Source organism: Scyliorhinus canicula, chromosome 26 (genome assembly GCF_902713615.1).
Source record: "Scyliorhinus canicula chromosome 26, sScyCan1.1, whole genome shotgun sequence".
NCBI lineage: Eukaryota > Metazoa > Chordata > Chondrichthyes > Carcharhiniformes > Scyliorhinidae > Scyliorhinus > Scyliorhinus canicula.
In genome coordinates this window covers 19,752,700-19,779,466 of record NC_052171.1, presented here as the reverse complement: position 1 = coordinate 19,779,466, position 26,767 = coordinate 19,752,700, and the positions used below count along the sequence as shown (strand labels likewise).

General features: G+C 50.2%; 1 protein-coding gene across 2 annotated transcripts; it reads left to right on the top strand.

The window, feature by feature from the left end:
• The first annotated feature begins 10,931 nt into the window (after positions 1–10,931).
• LOC119957541 (homeobox protein koza-like) lies at positions 10,932–15,778 on the top strand. 2 transcript variants are annotated; one of them, XM_038785687.1, is made up of 2 exons: positions 10,932–11,216; positions 15,185–15,778. In XM_038785687.1, exons 1-2 carry the CDS (start codon positions 11,018–11,020, stop codon positions 15,571–15,573), a joined length of 588 nt encoding a protein of 195 aa, XP_038641615.1. In that variant the 5' UTR covers positions 10,932–11,017; the 3' UTR covers positions 15,574–15,778. The 2 variants fall into 2 exon arrangements, with proteins under 2 accessions (XP_038641615.1, XP_038641614.1); XM_038785686.1 differs by having other exon boundaries at positions 15,182–15,778.
• The last annotated feature ends 10,989 nt before the right edge of the window (positions 15,779–26,767 follow it).

Genomic DNA, 26,767 nt, shown 5'->3' with positions numbered 1-26,767 from the left:
CTCAACAATTCAACGTCTTAACGTGTGACGGAAAAGATATCAGATTATTGAAAGCAAAAACTCAACGCGAACTTGCCTCTGACGTGGTAAAACATCCACTGTGATTCAAGGGGGTCAGCACCACAACACGGACGCAAAACCGCATTCGGCCTGGTCACCAAAATCTCGGCCAAAGAGCTTTAAAGGAGTATCTGAAAGGGGTAAAGAGAGGGAGAAAGAAAGAGAGAGAGGGCGAGAGAGAGAGACACACACAGACAGAGAGAGAGAGAGAGAGACAGAGGGAGAGAGACAGAGAGGGAGAGAGAGGCAGAGAGAGGGAGACAGAGAGAGAGAGAGACAGAGGGAGAGAGACAGAGAGGGAGGGAGAGAGAGACGGAGAGGGAGAGAGAGGGAGAGAGAGGCAGAGAGAGGGAGAGAGAGGGAGACAGAGAGAGAGAGAGAGAGAGACAGAGGGAGAGAGACAGAGGGAGGGAGAGAGAGAGACACACAGATATACAGAGTGAGAGGGAGAGAGAGAGAGACAGAGAGGGAGAGAGAGGGAGAGGCAGAGAGGGAGACAGAGAGAGAGGCAGAGAGAGAGACAGAGAGAGAGAGAGAGACACACACACACAGAGATATAGAGAGAGGGAGAGGGAGGGAGAGAGACACACACACACAGACAGAGGGAGAGAGAGAGAGATAGAGTGACAGAGAGAGACAGAGAAAGAGAGACAGAGAGGGGGGGGAGAGAGAGAGAAAGGGGGGGGGGGAGAGAGAGAGGGGGGGAGGGAGAGAGAGAGGGGGGAGGGAGAGAGAGAGGGGGGAGGGAGAGCGAGAGACAGAAAGAGAGAGAGAGAGAGACAGGGAAAGAGAGAGAGACAGAGAAAGAGAGAGGGGGGAGGGAGAGAGAGTGAGAGAGAGACAGAAAGAGAGAGAGACAGAGAAAGAGAGAGAGAGAGACACACACACAGAGACAGCGAGAGAGAAAGAGGGAGAGAGAGAGACGGAGAGCTGTGGGTGGAGATTCCAGAGATTAAGAATCTCCAGAGCTGAAGGCAAGGCCGTCAATGGTGGAACGATAGAAAGCAGGGGATATATAAAGGTTTTTTGGATTTAGTTATTTACAACACAGAAAGAGACCATTCAGCCCATTGTCACTGCTCCAGAAAGAGCATCCTAGTGAGTTCCATTCCCCAGCCCTATCTCCACAGGCCTCTAAATTCATCATTCTCAAATATATATCCAGCTCTCTTTTGAAACCTCCGATGGAATCCTCCTCCACCACTCTCCCCCAGGCAGCGCATTCCAAACCTCAACAACTCTCGAACTGCCTAGTATTAGGTTATGTTTCTCTGTGTATGTTTATCTTATCCCTTATTGTGGCCTCCATCAATTTTCCCTCTATTGATGTCAAGCTGACAGGTCTGTAGTTTCCTGGGTTATCCTTTGCCCCTTTCTTAAACAACGGCGACACATTTGCAATCCTCCAGTCCCCCAGGACTAATCCTGTGTTCAGAGAGGCCTGGATAATTTCTGTCAACGGCTCCGCAGTGTGCTCCCTTACCCCTCTCAGCAATCTAGGGTGCATCCCATCGGGGCCTGGTGACCTCTCACCCTAGAGTGCTGCCAGCCTTTTTAACACCCAATCTTTATCCAACACCCACATTTTCAACTAGGCCGTTATCACCAATCTTCTAAATTGGTAAAGAGAGAAGCAAAGTACTCATTTAGTACCACTGCCATACCCTCCGCATCAGTGAGCCGCTTATCCTGCTTGTCCCTTATGGGCCCCACTCTATCCTTCGCTAATCTTTTACCATTAACATACTTGAAGATGTCATGTGGGAGTACCTTTAAGAAATGGCCTCACGGTAGCATGGTGGTGAGCATCAATGCTTCACAGCTCCAGGGTCCCAGGTTCGATTCCCGGCTGGGTCACTGTCTGTGTGGAGTCTGCACGTCCTCCCCGTGTGTGCATGGGTTTCCTCCGGGTGCTCCGGTTTCCTCCCACAGTCCAAAGATGTGCGGGTTAGGCGGATTGGCCATGCTAAATTGCCCGTAATGTAAGGTTAATGGGGGGATTGTTGGGTTAGGGGTATGTCGGTTTAAGTGGGGTGATCATTGCTCGGCACAACATCGAGGGCCGAAGGGCCTGTTCTGTGCTGTACTGTTCTATGTTCTATGTTCTATGTTCTAAATGGATGTTTCAGCAATGTACCTTAAGAAATGGAGAAGCTCATATTACTGAAGTGATGTCAGAGTGTGGGTGGAGCTGGGTTTTTAGCTCAGCCATTTGGCAGTGTTTTGGTTTCAGTTTTGAGGAAAAGAGCTTGGGTGTGTCTGTGTTTGCAGTGAGCTGGATCTGCTGTGATCTCTGCCAGGAATGAATCATTTGGGTGATTTAAACTCATAACAGTAATGTCTTTAACCTGTTTAAAGGTGTTAAGTCTTTTGGAGGTTTGAAGGAATATTTTGAGGGATTATTTAGTGTTGTATTATTTTCGGGGTTATCTTTGAAGTAAGGGGTGTTAAGAGATCCAATGTTTATTTTGAAAGGTTAAGTTGAGTTCATGGAATAAACATTGCCTTGTTTTAAAAACCACGTGTCCATAATTGTACGACCACACTTGGGGAACAAGCCGTGTGCTTCAAAAGCAACAATACATTAAAGGGAGAGGCTGGTTGAACTCCATGATACATTTTGGGTTTCTGAAAATGCCTCTCCCATAACAAAGAACATTTTGCTTTTTGTTTAAAATTGCAGCACAGCCTGCAATCCTTTCCTCGTGCTTTCTCTTAGCCTTCCTCATTCCAGCCTTAGCCTCTCTCCTGCATTTGATATACTCTTCCTGATTTGTTTTGGAACATAGAACATGCAGTGCAGAAGGAGGCCATTCGGCCCATCGAGTCTGCATCAACCCACTTAAGCCCTCACTTCCACCCTATCCGCTTACCCCAATAACCCCTCCTCACCTTTTTGGACACTAAGGGCAATTTAGCACCCAACCTGCACATCTTTGGACTGTGGGAGGAAACCGGAGCACCCGGAGGAAACCCACACAGACACGGGGAGAACGTGCAGACTCCGCACAGACAGTGACCCAAGCGGGAATCGAGCCTGGGACCCTGGAGCTGTGAAGCCACAGTGCTAACCACTGTGCTACCGTGTTGCTGTGCGATTATTAATCTGGCATGCATCGCAGGCCTTTTTTTTCTTCCTTATTTTATCATCAATATCCTTCATCATCCAGGGTACTCCAGCTCTAGATACCCTGTATTTATTTCTCATGGGTACGTACCTGGCTTGCACCCTAATCACCTCTCCTTTGAAAGTCTCCCATTTTTATCCAATGTTTTATCCACCAAAATGCGTTTCCAATCAATCTGCTCCAGTTCAACATTTAGACTCCTAAAATTTGCCCTTTCCCAGTCTGGGATTTTAATCCCTGACTTATTTTTATCCTTTTCCAACTTAATATTGAACCTTGTTTGTGTTATGATCGCTACTTCCCGACAGCTCCCCCACTGCGACGTTCCCATTTCAGAGGACCAGTTCCAGCACAGCTTGCTCCCTGGTCGGGCAGGACACGTCTGTTCCAGAAAGTTCTCCTGCACACACTGCCAGAATTTCTCCCCTTCCGTGCCTCACACTCTTCCCGTTTCCCAGTCTACTTTAGCGTAATTGAAATCCCCAACTATCGCAGCCCTACTTGCCCTGCAGATTTCCATCATTTGCCTTTCAATGCTCTCTTTCTCACTTCCTCCCCATTATCTGGAGGTCCAGAGTAAATACCCGACAGGTTCACCACTCCCCTCCCCGTTTCTCCAACCGTACAGGGTCAAACTCAGGAACTGCATCTCGTTCGAGGCTCTGGAGGAGGGCAGAGGCCTGAGAGATTTTCCGGGATGGACATGAACATTTTTAAAAACTGAGGCACTGGAGCGCGATCCAACGTCGGCCGGAGGCAGAGGGAGTTTCGGGAGAGAATTCAGGAGTGTGGCTCTTGGGCAGCTGCAGGCAGACGGAGGGGGTGTAAGTGGCACTGAGCAGGGGGAACAAGGCGGAGGATCGCAGAGCAGAGTTTACAGGGGGGGGGGGGGGGGCAGGAGGCTGCCAAGATAAGGATGGCCACACAGGGATTTGAAAAGCAAGGATGCAATGGCCAACACAACGCTTTGACTGGGTGGCAGAATGTCTGAGTTATACCCCTTGATGTTCTCTGAAACAGAACCCGCAGCATTTCACAGTTAGGATTAAAACTTTTTTTTTTAATGATACTCAAAGCTGGAACAGTTTGTCAAAGACAAAAGGAAGCCTTCAGTTCACCCCCAGGCCTGCTTTGTAGTCTTTCACCGCAATCAGATATGTGCGGGTGTACAAAGGGAACAAAGATTTGCTACCAGCTCGTTCCCTTTGAAGCTCAACACAACGGCCAAAGACGTCAGAAAGGACCACTTCCGCAATTGGGGTTTCAACCAGGGAGGGTGTCTCCTGCTACGGGTTCCTAGCCCCTGCGTCAGCTGCCTGTGTCCTTCCCGCCGTCAGATGGAACGGAATGATAATAATAATCGCTTGTAGGCTTCAATGAAGATACTTTGAAAAGCCCCTAGTTGCCACATTCCGGCGCCTGTTCGGGGAGGCTGGTACGGGAATCGAACCCGCGCTGCTGCCTTGTTCTGCATTATAAGCATTTTGGGCAGCACGGTAGCACAAGTGGATAGCACTGTGGCTTCACAGCGCCAGGGTCCCAGGTTCGATTCCCCGCTGGGTCACTGTCTGTGCGGAGTCTGCACGTTCTCCCCGTGTCTGCGTGGGTTTCCTCCGGGTGCTCCGGTTTCCTCCCACAGTCCAAAGATGTGCAGGTTAGGTGGATTGGCCGTGATAAATTGCCTTTGGTGACCAAAAAAGGTCAGGAGGGGTTATTGGGTTACGGGGTTAGAGTGGAAGTGAGGGCTTAAGTGGGTCGGTGCAGACTCGATGGGCCGAATGGCCTCCTTCTGTACTGTATGTTCTATGTCTGAGGTCTGAGCCAGCTGTCTTAGCCCACTGTGCTAAAGCAGCCCACACTGGAGTGGGCCTGGGTCACAGGCCAACACAAAGCTCCCTGGGCCTACTCCATCGCCCCAAGATCCTCGGCCAGGAGCAATCACCAGACGACGTTTGGCCGGGTCAGCAGAGGTGGAGACAGACACGACCATGGGAAATATGGGTGCAGACGTGCAGTCTTTGGCTCCTGTAGCCTGGCCCGCCCACGCCACACACACACACTCCGCCTCCTCTAGACCCATTCAGAAGATGACCAGAAGCTTGATCGAGATGTCGATCGGGGAGACAGCCGGAGAGGTTTAATAATAATCATAAGAAATAATAATAACCGTTTATCGTCACAAATATGAAGTTACTGTGATAAGCCCCGAGTCGCTACATTCCGGCGCCCGCTCGGGTAAGCTGGTGCGGGAATTGAACCCGCGCTGCTGGCTTTGCTCGGCATCACAAATCAGCTGTCTAGCCCACTGAGCTAAACCAGCTCGAGGGAAGGAATTCCAGAGCGTTGGGGGGGGGGGGGGGGGGGGGGGGAGGCGGGGTGTCTTGGGTTGTGTTCGGTTAAATGCATTTCGACGAGCCCTTGAAACGTCGCCGCGTACACGGACCGAGTCCTGGGAAATGAGATTGGAGGAGAGGGGTGCTTGATGGCTGGCACAGGCCTGATGGGCCGATGGGTCTCCCTCTCTCTCTCTCTGTGCGGTAAAACCCGACCGACTCTATCCACCCACCAAGATGAGGAAGAAACAATTGACGCAAGGATCCACCATTTAATGCGCTCCCCTCTGTAATCAAGCAAAAACCCTTTTACTGAACTCTGCAAGATTAATCGAATAACCAAATCAGGAAACATATCAACAGCGTAGCACTGATCCTGTCGAGATGCCGCTGAGGCAAGTCTTCCCATGGGCTATATCGACAATTAACAGTATCAAGGCTGCTCATCAGGGCAGCACGGTAACATAGTGGTTGGCACAATTGCTTCACAGCTCCAGGGTCCCAGGTTCAGTTCCCGGCTGGGTCACTGTCTGTGCGGAGCCTGCACGTCCTCCCCTTGTGTGCGTGGGGTTCCTCCGGGTGCTCCGGTTTCCTCCCACAGTCTAGAGATGTGCAGGTTAGGTGGATTGGCCATGATAAATTGCCCCTCAGTGTCCAAAATTGCCCTTAGTGTTTAAGAACATAGAACATAGAACAGTACAGCACAGAACAGGCCCTTCGGCCCTCGATGTTGTGCCGAGCAATGATCACCCTACTTAAACCCACGTAACCCGTATACCCATAACCCATTAACCTTACACTACGGGCAATTTAGCATGGCCAATCCACCTAACCCGCACATATTTGGACTGTGGGAGGAAACCGGAGCACCCGGAGGAAACCCACGCACACACGGGGAGGACGTGCAGACTCCACACAGACAGTGACCCAGCCGGGAACCGAACCTGGGACCCTGGAGCTGTGAAGCATTAATGCTAACCACCATGCTACCGTGAGGCCCTAATTGGGTGGGGTTACTGGGTTACGGGGATAGGGTGGCGGTGTGGGCTTGGGTAGGCTGCTCTTTCCAAGGGCCGGTGCAGACTCGATGGGCCGAATGGCCTCCTTCTGCACTGTAAATTCTATGATTCTATTAACGGCTAATTGCATATATATGTAATACATAGTCTGGTCAACCACAAACCCTCCTTCAAAGAGGGTGTGTGGGCACGCACATCGGAATGGTCCAAGGATACATTCCATCACTGATAGGATCTTTGGAGCTGGAAAAGGGGAGGACGGATCGATGGGGTCGACAGGGTTGGTAATTACAGGGGAATCGCAAAGGGGTGGGGGCTGTGAGTCAGGCCTCCGTGAAACAAGCCAGCACCACGCAAGGTGAGAGGTGGAGAAAACGGTTCCACTTGCAGGGGGCAAAAAGAAAGCTGAGCATCGGCAACGCGAGAGGGTCACCGATAAATCCTGACGGGGAATTCAGGAGCAACCTCTTTCCCCAGAGACTGGGGAGAATGTGGACCTCGCTCCCGAACAGGGAATTCAGGAGAAATCTCTTTCCCCAGAGAGTGGGGAGAATGTGGACCTCTCTCCCGAACAGGGAATTCAGGAGAAATCTCTTTCCCCAGAGAGTGGGGAGAATGTGGCCCTCGCTCCCGAACAGGGAATTCAGGAGCAACCTCTTTCCCCAGAGACTGGGGAGAATGTGGACCTCGCTCCCGAACAGGGAATTCAGGAGCAACCTCTTTCCCCAGAGAGTGGGGAGAATGTGGACCTCGCTCCCGAACAGGGAATTCAGGAGCAACCTCTTTCCCCAGAGACTGGGGAGAATGTGGACCTCGCTCCCGAACAGGGAATTCAGGAGCAACCTCTTTCCCCAGAGAGTGGGGAGAATGTGGACCTCGCTCCCGAACAGGGAATTCAGGAGAAATCTCTTTCCCCAGAGAGTGGGGAGAATGTGGACCTCTCTCCCGAACAGGGAATTCAGGAGAAACCTCTTTCCCCAGAGAGTGGGGAGAATGTGGCCCTCGCTCCCGAACTTGGAATTCAGGAGCAACCTCTTTCCCCAGAGAGTGGGGAGAATGTGGACCTCTCTCCCGAACAGGGAATTCAGGAGCAACCTCTTTCCCCAGAGACTGGGGAGAATGTGGACCTCTCTCCCGAACAGGGAATTCAGGAGCAACCTCTTTCCCCAGAGACTGGGGAGAATGTGGCCCTCGCTCCCGAACAGGGAATTCAGGAGAAACCTCTTTCCCCAGAGAGTGGGGAGAATGTGGCCCTCGCTCCTGAACAGGGAATTCAGGAGAAATCTCTTTCCCCAGAGAGTGGGGAGAATGTGGACCTCGTTCCCGAACAGGGAATTCAGGAGCAACCTCTTTCCCCAGAGAGTGGGGAGAATGTGGACCTCGTTCCCGAACAGGGAATTCAGGAGCAACCTCTTTCCCCAGAGAGTGGGGAGAATGTGGACCTCGCTCCCACAGCGAGTGGTTGAGGTGAGGAGTGTGGGTGGATTCAGGGGGAATGTGGGTAAAGACATGAGGGAGACAGGATCAGAAGGATGGGGGTGGGGGAGGTGAAGCCGGGACGGAGAGCGTGTGTAGGGAGCATCAAAGGCACTGACTTTCCATTCCCTTTCCAAGAAGGAACTTGCATTTCCTTGTCTTGCCCGATTACGTATTTTCTTTTCATGTACTAAACGATCTGTTTGAGCTGCAGGCAGGCAGAAAAATACTTTTCACTGTCCCTCGGTACACGTGAACAAATCCAATCCAATATTCCCCACGACGTCAGGTTTGAGGGGGGGGTCAATCCAAATTGGTTTCCAGTTGTCCAGCAGTACTGCGGGTGACCACATGGTGGCAGCATCACACAAGAGGACAAAATCACTGGCGTTCAATCTGACTGACACTGTGGAACAGGAGCCTCCCGAGCTCAGGCATTGGCTTGTGTGATGTGGAGAGGGCCGTGGGGGGGGGGGGGGAAACAATCAGCTACCTTTACAGGGGTGATGTTTCCTTTTTAATGAACATTGGGGCATGACACCTCAAAAAGCAACAGTCAGCAATTAGGAAGCGCTTAATTGATTCACATCCTCACCTGGTTTTGAATAACACAAGAATGTATTGGAATGAAGTTGGCAAGAGACTGCAAACTGTACAGATCTGCCCAGTGTGTCACTGCAGGTAACAACACACTCATCACCTCACCCCCACACACCCTCATGTCAAGAGAGCTGTCCCGCAAGACCAGATCACCAGGGGTCGCATCACTTCCTACGACCTTTGTGCCAAACCATTGCCAGCACATGTGGCTGATGCCGAGACGTCAACGCGTCTCCAATGGCCAAAGGTGTGTCAACGAGCACCAATTGGAGCCAATGCAGCACTCAGACAGGACTATCCAGTGTTTCAATCCAGCAGAAGGAAATGCAACTGGAATGCACTGACGGCAATCGAGCATAGATCATTCCGGAAAGAAGCAGCGAGATATCTCTCAATTCAATAAACAGATATCTGCCGAATCATTAAAACCTGGGAGTGAGTTACAGACTGGAATCTAATCGAGGGGTTCGGGGTGGTTTATATATAGAATAACAGATACCCGGGAGTGAGTTATAGACTGGAATCTAATCGAGGGGTTTGGGGTGGTTTATATATAGAATAACAGATACCCGGGAGTGAGTTACAGACTGGAATCTAATCGAGGGGTTCGGGGTGGTTTATATATAGAATAACAGATACCCGGGAGTGAGTTACAGACTGGAATCTAATCGAGGGGTTCAGGGTGGCTTACATATAGAATAACCGATACCTGGGAGTGAGTTACAGACTGGAATCTAATCGAGGGGTTTGGGGTGGTTTATATATAGAATAGCAGATACCCGGGAATGAGTTACAGACTGGAATCTAATCAAGTGGTTCGGGGTGGTTTATATATAGAATAACAGATACCCGGCAGTGAGTTACAGACTGGAATCTAATCGAGGGGTTCGGGGATGGTTAATATATAGAATAACCGATACCTGGGAGTGAGTTACAGACTGGAATCTAATCGAGGTGTTCGGGGTGGTTTGTACATAGAATAACAGATACACGGGAGTGAGTTACTGACTGGAATCTAATCGAGGGGTTCGGGGTGGTTTATATATAGAATAACAGATACCCGGGAGTGAGTTACAGACTGGAATCTAATCGAGGGGTTCGGGGTGGTTTATATATAGAATAACAGATACACGGGAGTGAGTTACAGACTGGAATCTAATCGAGGGGTTCGGGGTGGTTTATATATAGAATACCCGGGAGTGAGTTACAGACTGGAATCTAATCGAGGGGTTCGGGGTGGTTTATATATAGAATAACAGATAACCAAGAGTGAGTTACAGACTGGAATCTAATCGAGGGGTTCAGGTTGGTTTATATACAGAATAACTGATACCTGGGAGTGAGTTACAGACTGGAATCTAATCGAGGGGTTCGGGGATGGTTTATATATAGAATAACAGATACCTGGGAGTGAGTTACAGACTGGAATCTAATCGAGGGGTTCAGGGAGGTTTATATATAGAATAACAGATACTTGGGAGTGAGTTACAGACTGGAATCTAATCGAGGGGTTCGGGGTGGTTTATATATAGAATAACAGATACCCGGGAGTGAGTTACAGACTGGAATCTAATCGAGGGTTCAGGGTGGTTTATATATAGAATAACAGATACCCGGGAGTGAGTTTCAGACTGGAATCTAATCGAGGGATTCGGGGTGGTTTACATATAGAATAACAGATACAGAGGAATGTGTTAAACTATGTGTGTGGCTGTAGACGGGGATTGACTTGTCTGTTCTACACAGTTCTCCATGTTGAATGATGTTTGGTTTGGGAGCTGATGGTGGCGCCAGATCCATTCTTGCAGAGCAAGTTTGTGTCCAGCTGGCTGAATTGTATTTCCTAGTGCTGGACCCCTGCCTCCCCTTGGGACTCTCCCCCTGGGGTTTAGGGAGACAGGTACTCTGGTCCCTGTGTGTGTGAGGGGGCTCCTTCCCTGGTCCAGTCTCCGTATCCCAGGTCTGTTGTGAATGTTCCCCTGGTTTCCTGGTCGGAGTTGGGATCTCTCAGAATCATCCAGCCCTTCCCACACTCTCTCCTCCCTCTGGGGGTACAGCACTGTGGAGAGGGGTTTGAACAGTCCAGATCCCTGGGGAATAAGGGGAGAGTTTGGGAATGTGTGTCCAAGGTAGTGAAGCTGCTGTTCAATCTGCTGGCTGGGGCGAGGCAGCAAAGTGTTTGGAGTGAGTGACAGTGCCACTCGCTGTAGCTCACCTGTTACCTCCCAGGGGGAGGGATGGGAATGTGCCCTCCCCTCTCAGTTATCCATCCCTGTGTATAAAATACACCCTGCAGGATGCACTGCCCCACACAGCTGGAATACAATCCTGTCCCAGCTTTCAGCCTGTCCCCTGGAGTCCCAGCTCTCCCCCCAGGGCTGGGGGGGAGGGAACCAAGACCATGGCCACAACCCGCAAACGCTTCACCTCCTTTCGTATCGAGGACATCCTGTCCCCCTGGGAGAAGCTGGGAGTCCCCCACAAGCCAGAGACCGGCCCCTCGACAGGCAGCAGAGAGGTAGCCGGACAGAGGAGAGGCCTGAGCCCTGGGGCAGAGCAGAGTGGCAGGACACAACATCTGGATGTAGCAGCAGCAGGAGGTAGGAGAACACATCTGGACCACTCAGCACTCCCTGGCTAGCCCCCCTCTAGCTCCTCTCTGTGACCGAGTGCGGGCGGGAGGGAGGGGGGACAAATCCAGCCCTTTGGGACAGTGGAAACATTCCCCAGTGCTCAGAGAGCAGACAGGGAGTTTGCAGTGTCTCCTTCCACCTCTCCATGACAGGTGGGGACCACTCTGTGTGTGTGTGTGTGTGTGTGTGTGTCAGTGCTGTCAGCCACTCTCTCAATCCCAGTGCCCAGCACTAAAACACATTCTGAAATGAGCCAGCCAAATCTCCCGCCCAGGTATCTCAATGAAATGAGATTGGAGTACAGTAACCTGAATTGTGATTAACCCAAATATCTACAACACAATTTGTGACCAGTACAGCCTTCCTGGGAATCAGAAAGTAATGCGGTTAGAGAGGGAAATGGGTTTTTTTTGTTTAAAAATGCGCTCGGATCCTCCAGATTGAAGCTGAACAGATCAGGAATCAACACGCCCGACTGTTTCTCAAATGCTTTGCTCAAGGTTCGAAAGAATGTATCTGTTTAAATTATTCTTCCTTCAGATGTGAATGTCGCTGGTTAGCCCAGCATTTATTGCCCATCCCAAGTTGCCTTTCAGAAGGCGGTGGGTGAGCCGCCTTCTTGAACCCACTGCAGTCCCTGAGGTGTAGGTACACCCACTGTGCAGTTAGGGAGGGAGTTCCAGGATGTTGCCCCAGCGACAGTGAAGGAACGGCCGATATATTTCCCAGTCAGGGTGGGGAGTGACTTGGAGGGGAACCTCCAGGTGGTGGGGTTCCCAGGTATCTGCTGCCCTTGTCCTTCTAGATGGTAGTGGCCGTGGGTTTGGAAGGTGCTCCCGAAGGAGCCTTGGTGAGTTGCTGCAGTGCATCTTGTAGATGGTACACACGGCTGCCGCTGTGCGTCGGTGGGGGAGGGAGTGAATGTTTGTGGAAGGGGAGCAATCAAGCGGGGCTGCTTTGTCCTGGATGGTGTTGAGCTTCTTGAGTGTTGTTGGAGCTGCGCTCATCCAGGCAAGTGGAGAGTATTCCATCACACTCCTGACTTGTGCCTTGGAGATGGTGGACAGGCTTTGGGGGGTTAGGAGGTGAGTTACTCTCCGCAGGATTCCCAGCCTCTGACCTGCTCTGGTAGCCACAGTATTAATGTGGCTGGGTCCAGTTCAGTTTCTGATCAATGGTAACCCCCAGGATGTTGATTGTGGGGTTCAGCAATGGTAATGCCATTGAATGTCAGGGGGAGATGGAGATGGTCATTGCCTGACCTGTGTGTGGCACGAATGTAACTTGCCACTTGTCAGCCCAAGCCTGGATATTGTCCAGGTCTTGCTGCATTTGGACATGGACTGCTTCAGTTCCTTAAGAGTCACACATGGTGAAGATTCCCTCTTCTGACCTTATGTTGGAAGGAAGGTAATTAATGAAGCAGCTGAAGACAGTTGGGCTGCGGCGATGTCCCAGGACAGGTGATTGACCATCACCCACCACAGCCATCTCCCTTTCTGCCAGGAATTACTCCAACCAGCGGAGAGTTTTCCCCCTGATTCCTATTGCCTCCAGTTTAGATAGATAGAATAGATAGAAGATAGAACAGTACAGCACAGAACAGGCCCTTCGGCCCTCGATGTTGTGCCGAGCAATGATCACCCCACTTAAACCCACGTAACCCGTATCCCAACAATCCCCCCATTAACCTTACACTACGGGTAATTTAGCATGGCCAATCCACCTAACCCGCACATCTTTTGGACTGTGGGAGGAAACCGGAGCACCCGGAGGAAACCCACGCACACACGGGGAGGATGTGCAGACTCCGCACAGACAGTGACCCAGCCGGGAATCGAACCTGGGACCCTGGAGCTGTGAAGCATTGATGCTAACCACCATGCTACCGTGAGGCCCTTAGCTCGGGCTCCTTGATGCCATACTTGGTCACATGCTGCCTTGATGTCAAGGGCAGTCACTCTCCCCTCACCCCTGGCATTCAGCTCTTTTGCCCATGTTTGAACCAAGGCTATCATGAGGAACCCAAACTGAGCACCTATGAGCAGGTTATTGCTGAGTAAGTGCCGCTTGCCAGCACAGTTTGTGACCCCTTCAGTCTTCAGTACTATTGCTGGAAAATTATCAGGGCCCAGAGCCTTTGCGGTATCCAGCGCCTTCAGCCATTTGGAGTGAATCAAATTGGCTGAGCTCAGGCATCTGTGATGCTGAGGACCTCCGGAGGAGACCTAGATGGATCATCCACTCGGCACTTCTGGCTGAAGATTATTGCGAATGTCTCAGCCTTGGCTTTTGCACAGATGTGCAACAGGGCAGCACGGTAGCATAGTGGTTGGCACAGTTTCTTCACAGCTCCAGGGTCCCAGGTTCAATTCCCGGCTGGGTCACTGTCTGTGCGGAGTCTGCATGTCCTCCCCGTGTGTGCGTGGGTTTCCTCCGGGTGCTCCGGTTTCCTCCCACAGTCCAAAGATGTGCGGGTTAGGTGGATTGGCCATGCTAAATTGCCCGTAGTGTCCTAAAAATGTTAAGTGGGGGTTACTGGGCTGATCCCCTGGCTTGGTGATAATGGCAGAGTGGGGGATATATGGGTCATGAGGTTACAGATTGTGATTGGGTAGAATTCTGCTGCTGCTGATGGCCCACAGCGCCTCATGGATGTCCAGAGATGCTAGATCTGTTCAAAGTCTATCCAATTTAGCACGGTGATAGTGCCACACAACATTCCCAAAGTGAGGACTTTGCCTCCATCACTTCTACCGATACTGCCATGGACAGATATATCTGCAGCAGGAAGGTTGGTGAGGGTGAGGTCAAGTATGTTTTTCCCTTCTGTTGGTCCCCTCACCTCCTGCTGCAGTCCCAGTCTAGCAGCTATTGTCCTTTAGGACCCAGCCAGCTCGGTATGTGGTGGTACACCCCACCCCAGAGTGTTATCTGCCCCTTGGCCACCCTCAGTGCTTCCTCCAAGTGATGCTCAACAGGGGCTAATCAGCAGAGATTTCCTGGTCCATGTTGCTCATGATTCCATGGAGCTCACTGCCAATGTTGATGACCCCCCCCAGAGCAGCTCTCTGCTGACTGTACGCTGTGTGCGCCCTGTCCGTGGGACAAGACATACCCAGGATTGGTGCTTCTGTCTGTATGGAGTCTGCACGTCCTCCCCGTGTGTGCGTGGGTTTCCTCCGGGTGCTCCGGTTTCCTCCCACAGTCCAAAGATGTGCGGGTTAGGTGGATTGGCCATGCTAAATTGCCCGTAGTGTAAAGGTTAATGGGGGGGATTGTTGGGTTAGGGGTTTGTGGGTTTAAGTGGGGTGATCATTGCTCGGCACAACATCGAGGGCCGAAGGGCCTGTTCTGTGCTGTACTGTTCTATGTTCTCTGTGAGGTATGATTCCGGGAGTATAACCATGTCAGGCTGTGGATGTCACATGACTAGTCTGTGAGACATTTCCCAATTTACGCACTAGCCCCCAGATGTTAGTACGGGGGTGGGGGGTGAACCTTTCAAGGTCGACAGGACTGGATTTTCCATTTTGTTTCTGGTGCCAGTGTTGACACTGGGTGATCCGTCCGCTCTCATTGCTGTCAGACCTTTTAGCGGTTTGATACAAGCGAGCGTGTCGCTCGACCATTTCAAAGGGGTCGTGAAGAGCCAACCACATTGCTGTGGGCCTGGAGTCACATGTAGGTCAGGCCGGGTAGGGACGGCAGATTTCTTGCCCCGAAGCACATTAGTGACTCAGATGGGCTTTTACAACAATTGAAATACTTTAATTGTCGTATTGACTGGTATATGTAGATGGAAGGGGAGTGAGGAGTTGGGGAGTGTCGATCAGAGGGAGTGAGGATGCACCTTCACCTATGAAGACACCTCTGCCCAGGTCCATCATGTTTCCCGTTGAGTTTTGAGACCGCTTTCTCTTTCTGTTCAGCAGATTGCTCTCCGTCAACCACCGGCCAGCAGGAGAGGACGAACGTCTCCAGCAGAGCTTTGAGGAACCCCAGGAAGAAGCGTTCCCGAGCAGCTTTCTCACACGCCCAGGTTGTGGGGCTGGAGCGAAGGTTTGACAGTCAGAGGTACCTGTCGGCCCCAGAAAGAGCTGACCTGGCTGGGACCCTGAAGCTGACCGAAACTCAGGTAAAGATCTGGTTCCAGAACCGGAGGTACAAGACCAAGAAGAAGATGCTGGCTGCCAACCAGAATTGTGTTGATGCCAAGGAGCGGGCACGGTGTTCCCGAGCGCCCTTGGTACCTCGCTTCCAAACTTACCACTGCTATCCCTACTTGTACTGCCTGGGATCCTTCCCAGCTACTATCTCCTGAGCTGAGCATTGGATTGGCTGGAAAGGGACAATGCAATTTATTTATTTTGTCCTTGGCGAAGGGAAGAGGTTTTCTTCATCTTCCCATTTGGATGGGGCTGAGTAAGACCCCATTTCTGTGCTGGTCTCAAAAATAAACGAAACTCGAATTTGACATTTTCTCTGCAACATTTGTAATAAAAGACTTGGTTTGTTTTGTGACCCCCCGCTTGCCCCCGAGTATTTTATTTCACCCCACTGGCTGAGTGACAGGCGACAATTTTCACAGTATCGCAATCTCTGTTTTGAAAGAGCTCCCTACTTGAGCCCACAGCTCCACCCTCTCCCCATTGCCCAGGAACCCCACCTAACCTTTTGTTCACACAGGGGCAATTTATCATGACCTGGACTTGTGGGAGGAAACGGGAGCAGCCGGAGGAAACCCACGCAGACGCGGGGAGAAAATGCAAACTCTGCACAGTCACCGGAGGCCGGAATTAAACCCGGGACCCTGGAGCTGAGAGGCAGCAGTGCTAACCACTGTGCCGCCCTACTGTTGGTCAAACAGCTCCTTCCCCTCGGGTCCCGCGTTTACCAACTGGCCGGCCTTCGGGACTGATGGAACCATCAATTCACCAGACACGTGTTTCCGAAATGAATATAGGCTTTAATCTACTTACTACAGAGCCAGCCTGTTACCCGTTGATGAACTCTCAGGTGAACTGCAGGCTGACTCTGGACAAGGGCATTTATACAGCAGCACTAGGGGGAGGAGTTGTGGGCGGAGCCCAGGGTGGAGCGCTGTACAAGCTCCGGAGCATTCCCAGAGCTACTCCCCCTAGTGGTCGGATAACGCTACTGCGCTTACAAAGATATAGTGTGAATTATCATGTTACATTCACCACAGGGACCCACGCCACGTCCGCTGACCAAGTCTATCCTGAGTCAAGGCAGCGTTCTGGACTCAAAAGCTTTCTGACCACAGGCGGAGGAAGGAAATAATAAATTTTTGCTGCTCTTAATCACGACTCAGTAGCCCCTGGTGCATTGAATTTGAGTCAGCATTTGAGCGAGGTCAATGAAGGAAACTGTCCATTTCTAACAGGTAAAAGGGTAATTGATTTAGCCGTTTCAATGTAAAAACGAAAGCCCAGTTTTAAATCCATTTTAAAATGGATTTCATCAGTCAACTTCAAGCATAATTTAGATTACAAATACTCAGCTTGCAGAATTTGCAGTGGCAAAACACAGGATCTGAAACATTCAAAGAAACTAGCTGGAGCTCATGCAACATGTTTACTGATATCACAAACTGACCATTGTTTTAAATAGCAAAAGCTAAGCAGCCAGACCCAAGGTCGCCATGACGACATGAACATAGAACAGTACAGCACAGAACAGGCCCTTCGGCCCTCAATGTTGTGCCGAGCCATGATCACCCTACTCAAACCCACGTATCCACCCTATATCCGTAACCCAACAACCCCCCCTTAACCTTACTTTATTAGGACACTACGGGCAATTTAGCATGGCCAATCCACCTAACCCGCACATCTTTGGACTGTGGGAGGAAACCGGAGCACCCGGAGGAAACCCACGCACACACGGGGAGGACGTGCAGACTCCACACAGACAGTGACCCAGCCGGGAATCGAACCTGGGACCCTGGAGCTGTGAAGCATTGATGCTAACCACCATGCTACCCTGCTGCCCCTAAACACCTGCTGTTGAACACACCATTGTTCAGAATTCAGACAGAAGCACAGTCAGCAATAAACCAGCAAAAACTAGAATTGATGGAGGATATATCACATTCCAACACACACGAACATCTACAAATGCAACATATCCGAATATATGTTGCACATTGACAACCAAATGTATTTGATACCCATCCAAGCCAATCAGCACATTGCAGGGGTAGGGACAGATGGAGTTGGACTGATAACATTCTCCTTAAACATAGAAGTTCAAAGGGCAACACGGTGGCCTAGCGGTTAGCACAGCTGCCTCACGGCGCCGAGGACCCGGGTTCGATCCCGGCTCTGGGTCACTGTCCGTGTGGAGTTTGCACATTCTCCCCGTGTCTGCGTGGGTCTCACCCCCACAACCCAAAAAATGTGCAGAGTAGGTGGATTGGCCACGCTAAATTGCCCCTTAATTGGAAAAAATAATTGGGTAATCTAAATTTATTTTTTAAAACATAGAAGTTCAGGAAGTCATTTTCTATCCGGATCAATCTACACTTTTACTTGACTATTCGCCGTCCTTATTTTCATATTTTCCCTTCTAAAACTCTTGAAGCTGTCTTTGCCTTCAGCAAGAAACCATTTCTGTGTTATTTTTGAAAGCTAAAATTGTTTTATAAATTACTTCTCTTTTTAAGTCTTTTCCTGGCAAGGCTTTATTGATTTAGATTTAGATTTAGATTTCTCTCAATTGTAATCGATAGAAGCAATAAAAGATTCTGACTTCGCATCCGAGAAGTGTAACTCAAATTTCTACCCAGTTTTAAAGTGTGTGCGAGACTGCACTTGAACCGCATGGTAGATCTCGACAGTCAGGATCAGACAGTCCTGTGATAGCCTCCTGTCAGTAACGGCTGAAATGAAAATGAAAAAATGAAAATCGCTTATTGTCACGAGTAGGCTTCAAATGAAGTTACTGTGAAAAGCCCCTAGTCGCCACATTCCGGCGCCTGTTCGGGGAGGCTGTTACGGGAATTGAACCGTGCTGCTGGCCTGCTTGGTCTGCTTTCAAAGCCAGCAATTTAGCGTTGTGCTAAACAGCCCCTGTTCAGGGTCACACATTAAGGAATGTGGTGAACCACTGTGCTCCTGTATTAGGGGATGTACGGTAGGACCTGCACTACAGCTTCACCGGTAGCTCCTGACGGCTCGCTCCGCCCTGTAGGAGCTGTATAAATATCTGTGTCCTCCTCCTGATCAGCCACTCCTCCAGCTGCAGCAGAAAGCCACGCATCTGACTGTAATAAAGCCACAGTTGTACCAATCTGAGTCTTTCGTGCAATCGATCGTGCATCAAGGAACAAAGTTACTAGTGAGCGTTACTGAAGAGCCAGCAATAATTGTGAACCTGCATTCACCTTGGGACACTGCCAGGCGAGAAGGAGGTGGAGGGAGGAGAACAAAGAGCAGGTATCACTGAGAGAGAGCCAGAAGTGGCTCTTGGAAATAAAACAGCCACAAATCTGAAGATGGTGAAATTAAACAATATAATTGGCTGAAACACAATTTAATGACTTGATGCAAGTTTATTCAACTTCAAAGTACAATATGAAAAACAAGTTGGGGCAGCAGGGTAGCATGGTGGTTAGCATAAATGCTACACAGCTCCAGGGTCCCAGGTTCGATTCCCGGCTGGGTCACTGTCTGTGCGGAGTCTGCACGTCCTCCCCCTGTGTGCGTGGGTTCCCTCCGGGTGCTCCGGTTTCCACCCACAGTCCAAAGATGTGCGGGTTAGGTGGATTGGCCATGCTAAATTGCCCGTAGTGTCCTAATAAAAGTAAGGTTAAGGGGGGGGGTTGTTGGGTTACGGGTATAGGGTGGATACGTGGGTTTGAGTAGGGTGATCATGGCTCGGCACACCATCGAGGGCCGAAGGGCCTGTTCTGTGCTGTACTGTTCTATGTTCTATGTTAAACATGAAGATGGTGAAATTAAACAATATAATTGGCTGAAACGCAATTTAATGACTTGATGCAAGTTTATTCAACTTCAAAGTACAATATGAAAAACAAGTTGATCAATATTGATGAATGCTGACAACACTAAAACTGCCCCACAGACAAGTGACAAACTCGTCTGGTTGTCATATTACTCTGACAGAACGGACATGAAAAATGTTTTCTCCGATCCTAATTATTTCCTCAACATCTCACCGTTGCGTATCATTGAATAAAGTTGCCAGAAAGTTTGCCTGCAGGGTTTCGGAATTGCCCCACAGCACACCACCTAACAGTTCAAAGAGAGCTGGCAGATCTTACAATTGAAACTGTTCATGTTTTCAAAAACAGAAAGTTTTCAAATTGATGTTCTGATATCTCTGTACGCCGGGGCAGCACGGTGGCGCAGTGGGTTAGCACTGCTGCCTCACGGCGCTGAGGTCCCAGGTTCGATCCTGGCTCTGGGTCACTGTCCGTGGGGAGTTTGCACATTCTCCCCGTGTCTGCGTGGGTTTCACCCCCACAACCCAAAGATGTGCCGGGTAGGTGGATTGGCCACGCTAAATTGCCCCATAATTGGAAAAAATAACTTGGGTACTCTAAATTTTAATAACAAAAAGACCAAAAATCTCTGTACATCAGCAATTACGATTGCCGCCCATGGTGACACCATTTGGATAACTGCCGCAGTCTTTTAAAATTGGTCAGCATTAAAAATGCGCCCCAGGCGTCGTACATATAAAATCCGCAGTTCCATGGGCATTCCAACACCCACCCGCAAATCACCCGCCTGTCATGACCTACGCTCCAATCGAGGGGCTTGCAGTGGTTTATATATAGAATAACAGATACCCGGGAGTGAGTTACTGACTGGAATCTAATCGAGGGGTTCAGGGTGGTTTATATATAGAATAACAGATACCTGGGAGTGAGTTACAGACTGGAATCTAATCGAGGGGTTTGGGGTGGTTTATACTGTATATAGAATAACAGATACCGGAGAGTGAGTTACAGACTGGAATCTAATCGAGGGGCTCGGGGTGGTTTATATATAGAATAACAGATACCTGGGAGTGAGTAACAGACTGCAATATAATCGAGGGGTTCAGGGTGGTTTATATATAGAATACCAGTACCCAGGAGTGAGTTACAGACTGGAATCTAATCGAGGGGTTCAGGGTGGTTTATGTATAGAATAACAGATACCTGGGAGAGAGTTACAGACTGGAATCTAATCGAGGGGTTCGGGGTGGTTTATATATAGAATAACAGATACCCGGGAGTGAGTTACAAACTGGAATCTAATCGAGGGGTTCGGGGTAGTTTATATATAGAATAACAGATACCCGGGAGTGAGTTGCAGACAGGAATCTAATCGAGGGGTTTGGGGTGTTTTATATATAGAATAACAGATACCTGGGAGTGAGTTACAGACTGGATTATTAATCGAGGGGTTAGGTGTGGTTTATTTCTGGAATAACAGATACCCGGGAGTGAGCTACAGACTGGAATCTAATCGAGGGGTTCGGGGTGGTTTATATATAGAATAACAGATACCCGGGAGTGAGTTACAGACTGGAATCTAATTGAGGGGTTCAGATGGTTTATATATAGAATAACAGATACCCGGGAGTGAGTTACAGACTGGAATCTAATCGAGGGGTTCGGGGTGGTTTATATATAGAATAACAGATACCTGGGAGTGAGTTATGGACTGGAATCTAATCGAGGGGTTTGGAGTGGTTTATATATAGAATAACAGATACCCGGGAGTGAGCTACAGTCTGGAATCTAATAGAGGGGTTCGGGGTGGTTTATATATAGAATAACAGATACCCGGGAGTGAGCTACAGACTGGAATCTAATCGAGGGATTCGGGGTGGATTATATATAGAATAACAGATACCGGGAGAGAGTTACAGACTGGAACCTAATCGAGGGCTTCGGGGTGGTTTATATATAGAATAACAGATAACCGGGAGTGAGTTATAGACTGGAATCTAATCGAGGGGTTCGGGGTGGTTTATATATAGAATAACAGATACCCGGGAGTGAGTTACAGACTGGAATCTAATCGAGGGGTTCAGATGGTTTATATATAGAATAACAGATACCTGGGAGTGAGTTACAGACTGGAATCTAATCGAGGGGTTCAGGGTGGTTTATATATAGAATAACAGATACCCGGGAGTGAGTTACAGACTGGAATCTAATCGAGGAGTTCGGGGTGGTTTATATATAGAATCACAGATACCTGGGAGTGAGTTACAGACTGGAATCTAATCAAGGGGTTCGGGTTGGTTTATATATAGAATAACCGATACCTGGGAGTGAGTTACAGACTGGAATCTAATCGAGGGGTTTGGGGTGGTTTATATATAGAATAACAGATACCTGGGAGTGAGTTACAGACTGGAATCTAATCGAGGGGTTCAGGGTGGTTTTTATATAGAATAACAGATACCTGGGAGTGAGTTACAGACTGGAATCTAATCGAGGGGTTCGGGGTGGTTTATATATAGAATAACAGATACCTGGGAGTGAGTTACGGACTGGAATCTAATCGAGGGGTTTGGAGTGGTTTATATACAGAATAACAGATACCCGGGAGTGAGCTACAGTCTGGAATCTAATCGAGGGGTTCGGGGTGGTTTATATATAGAATATCAGATACCCGGGAGTGAGCTACAGACTGGAATCTAATCGAGGGATTCGGGGTGGTTTATATATAGAATAACAGATACCGGGAGAGAGTTACAGACTGGAATCTAATCGAGGGGTTCGGGGTGGTTTATATATAGAATAACAGATAACCGGGAGTGAGTTATAGACTGGAATCTAATCGAGGGGTTCGGGGTGGTTCATATATAGAATAACAGATACCTGGGAGTGAGTTACAGACTGGAATCTAATCGAGGGGTTTGGGGTGGTTTATATATAGTATAACAGATACCTGGGAGTGAGTTACAGACTGGAATCTAATCGAGGGGTTCGGGGTGGTTTATATATAGAATAACAGATACCCGGGAGTGAGTTACAGACTGGAATCTAATCGAGGGGTTCGAGGTGGTTTATATATAGAATAACAGATACCCGGGAGCGAGTTACAGACTGGAATCTAATCGAGGGGTTCGGGGTGGTTTATATATAGAATAACAGATACCTGGGAGTGAGTTACCGACTGGAATCTAATCGAGGGGTTTGGGGTGGTTTATATATAGAATAACAGATACCCGGGAGTGAGTTACAGACAGGAATCTAATCGAGGGGTTCAGGGTGGTTTATATATCGGGGCCGGGTTTCTCTCCGTACCCGGCGTGGCGGGGGGCGGGGGCTCTCGGCAGGATTGAGTCGCGTGACCCACTCCGGTATCGGGCCGCACGAAAGCTGCAAATTTCTCCTTGAGGGGCTAGACCCGCGCTGGAGTCATTGGCGGCCGGCGGAAGTCCGCGCATACGGCGGAGCGTCTGCGGCTGCTGACGTCACACCGCGCATGCGCAGGGGAGGGGGTCACTTCTGCGTCAGCCATCGTGATGGCTCTGGCCAATACGGAAGTAAGGGAATGCCCCCACGGCACAGGCCCGGCCCTCGATCGTGGGCCAGGCCACCGTGGGGGCACCCCCCGGGGCCAGATCGCCCCGTGCTCTCACCCAGGACCACGGAGCCCGCACGCTCCGCCCAGTCCCGCCAGTAATGCAGCGGGACTTCTGCGGGCCGGAGAATCGCACGGGGGTGGGTGGACGACGACAGGCGTGGCGCGATTCCCGCCCCTGCCGAATCTCTGGTGCCGGAGACTTTGGAAGACGGCGGGGCGGGAGGGGGGTGGGGGGGGGGGGGGGGATTCCCCACCACCCCGAAGTGATTCTCAGACCCGGCGGGGCGGGGCGCGGAGAATCCAGCCCAGCATAACCGATGCCTGGGAGGAAGTCATGTCTGGGATATTATCAAGAGGCTCCAGTGGTTTCAGTGTGTAGTTATGAACGAATGTCAAGGCATCTATTTCGTGGAGGGCGATTGGGAGTTGCCTCTGTTACAACCTTTGCTCTGGTCCTTTTGCATCTGCATCTCTGTTTCCATATTTTACTTTTGCGCTGGGAGACCAATAATTCAAATGGGTTTAGTCAGTGACTACATTTGGAATCCTATCTTCAGTCATCCAAGGGAGGACATTGAGTGGCCGGATTTGCCAACAGGTGCAAAAGCAGAGCGGGATGCACCATGTACTAGACAACATCCCTCAAGGACCCCTCCCGCAGGAGCCACTCTGAACCACTGAGTGATGTGAATGGGCGACCATCATCGCAGGAAGCATCATTGAGGCCAGCCGCAGAGCGACCTTCCCACAAAACAAACAAGGGAGGGACAAATAGAAAAATGGTGCTGGTAGGATGAGACGAAAGAACTTGCTTTCAGAGAGCACCTTTCATGGACTGGCCAAAGTGTGTCAGTCAGTGAAGGCTTGCCACTTACTTGGATGGAGGAAAGTCGGCTTGGAGAAGACGGGTGTGGTTGAGGAAGGCCAGCATAACTGGGCTGGGCTGAATGGCCTGTAAATCCGACGCAGAAGATCAGTTGGCCCATCTTGCCTTCATCAGGGCGTGAAATGGTAGATTGCTCACGCACGTGTTTGTCAGGTTTGGGTCAGAGAATGCACCTTGCTGTACCTGACACACTCACTCACTCTCCACCAAACAATCACTGTGCAATTAAAATCAAATGCCCAGAGCTGAGCTTGGTGGATGGAAATGAGCTTTTGATGCAATTGAGTGCAGCAGAGATCACAGCTGTACTGATAAGGTGAAATGTCATTGTGACAACCACAGCAATGCTCCTCCCTCCCCAGCTTCAGGATAATGGCACACATCTCTGTACTCATCTCCTTCCGAACTGGCTCTCAGTCTCCTTTAATGAGCTTGAGAATTATCTCCCCAAACTGTCCAAACAAACACTGGGACAATCCACTCTTTAAAGGCCTATTATGGCAAATGGCAGTCCCAAAACAAACACAGATTCGAACATAGCCCATCCCCACACTGCTCCATTAGCGTTGACAACTGTTATCAGGAATCGATTGGGAAAATACATCAACAAACGTTCAGCCAAGCTCATGGCCCACGGCGAGGGACAAAGTGGTCTTCTATCACTCGTGAAGTGTGAAAGAAAGGGAATGGCTCTGATTCAAGCTGCACCCACCCTGACAGCAGACAGTCGGCACCGATAGCCTGCCTTTTGGGGACTCTCGACCTCTCGAGGCGCTTCATAGCCAATCAAGAACTTTGGTGCAAGGAAGGAAATGCAGCAGCCATTTGTCTGGGCCGCCACTTACACAGCAGGATCCCACAAAAAGCGAGGAGATACCTGGCAGCACGGTAGCGCGGTGGTTAGCACAGTTACTTCACAGGTCCAGGGTCCCAGGTTCGATTCCCGACTTGGGTCACTGTCTGTGCGGAGTCTGCACATCCTCCCCGTGTCTGTGTGGGTTTCCTCCGGGTGCTCCGGTTTCCTCACACAATCCAAAGATGTGCAGGTTAGGTGGATTGGCCATGATCAATTGCCCCTTAGTGTCCACAAAGGATAGGTGGGGTGACTGTGTTACGGGGATAGGGTGGAGGCGTGGGTGTAGGGTGCTCTTTCCAAGGGCCGGTGCAGACTCGATGGGCCAAATGGCCTCCTTCTGCACTGTAAATTCTATCCATCCTAATGAGGAAATAAACGCTTTCCGAAATCTCAGTTGATGGGGTTAACGTCTGACAAGATATCGGGGAGAATGGCCCATCTCTCCTTCAGAATAGTGTTGCTGAAGATCCCCCTGCCCTCCCCACGTCCCTCGTCCAACAACTCTGGGTTTGGTCAGATCCCAGAGGGCCAAGGCAAAGATTTTTTTATTTTCCCCAGCGAAACATTCCCCTCCTGAATGATGTACCAGCTCCTTGTTGTCACATCAAGAGCTGTGTACCTGCGCCTCTCAGGCAGTCATCATCCAGCGAGGCAGAAAATGCTGAGTGCCTCCGATTACACTTCTAAATGTCAGCCGACCACAGAGAAACCCGAGCCCTCTCCAGATTGAAGCGACAGGAGATACATGTTTGCAGAGTAACAGATTGCTTTTGAACATGAGGGCCTCTTCACCAGCTAAGTACACAGAACCCTGCAGATCAAACACATTGTGTTCCAAATTAATCTTGCCGTTTGTATCGGTGGGGGGGGGGGGGGGGGGGGGGGGGGGAAAGAATTCTACGATCACAAAGAAGAAGGCCCTACAGAAAACAAAATCCAGGGGAGGGCTTGCCCTCCCGAACCTACAATTCTACCACTGGGCAGTGATGGCGGAACGAGCGATGGGATGGATCAAGGAGCCAGAAGCCGAGTGGGTCGCGTGCGGGGGAGGCCTCCTCCAAGAGGACCTCTCTCCGGGTCCTCGCCACGGGGGTACTGCCATCCCCGCCCAAGAAACACTCCGGCAGCCCGGTGGTGGAAGCCACCCTCCAGACGTGGAACCAACTGCGGCAGCAACTTGGGCTGACCAGAATGTCCGACAAAGCCCCCATCTGCAACAACCACAGGTTCACACCAGCACTGACTGATGCCACCTTCAAAAGGTGGAGTGGGGGGGGGGGGGGGGGGGGCATTGACAATCAGGGACCTATACACTGACGGTGGGGGTCACGACACTGGAAGAACTGACGCAGAGATTCCAACTAGCTAAAGGCAACAAACTCGGATACCTGCTGCTTACAAACTTCCTATGGAGGTGAGGTAGCAAAACCCAATGGAAAAAATGGGGAACAGCAGTGAAAAAGGGGGGGAAGGGAGGGGGTGGGTCAAGGAGAGGGGAGCTGGAGGAGGAGGGGGGGGAGGGGGGTAGGGAGGATTGTACGCTGACCCAGATGGCAACAGAATGTAAATAGAGAAACCTCAGAAGGAATCGAGTGACAGCACAATAAATGATAACCAACAGCAATGTATATAATTTTTGAAAATGCCAAGAAACTAATTGAAAAAGAAACACAATTGTGCTTGTGCTGCCTTGTCGGAACATCTCAGGAAGGGACACAAGTCGGCCATTCGGTTCCGCGAACTCGTCTCTTTTTGCAAGAACTGCCCAATTTAGTCCCACATCCCAGTGTTTTCCGCTCAACCCTCAACTTTGATTCTCTTCAAGCACATGCCCCATTACATTGTGAATGTTCCGATGGGATTTGAATCCAGGACTTTTTCAGGCAAAGCCCAGGCCAGATGGTGGGGGGTGAATGTAATGCGACATGAATCCAAGATCCCTGTTGAGGCCGCACTCATGTGTGCGGAACTTGGCTATAAGTTTCTGTTCGGCAATTCTGCGTTGTCGTGCGTCCTGAAGGCCGCCTTGGAGAACGCTTACCCGGAGATCAGAGGCTGAATGCCCTTGACTGCTGAAGTGTTCCCCGACTGGAAGGGAACATTCCTGCCTGGCGATTGTCGCGCGATGTCCGTTCATCCGTTGTCTACTACTTTCATCGTATCATTCTGCCTCCTTGCCGTTATTGACCCTTCA

Excerpts from the sequence above, each read along its gene's own strand:
- LOC119957541 (XM_038785686.1), top strand. The coding sequence starts at position 11,018 with ATGGCCACAACCCGCAAACGCTTCACCTCCTTTCGTATCGAGGACATC. Across the intron at positions 11,217-15,181 it reads GGATGTAGCAGCAGCAGGAG|CAGATTGCTCTCCGTCAACC; the intron begins GTAGGAGAACAC and ends CTTTCTGTTCAG.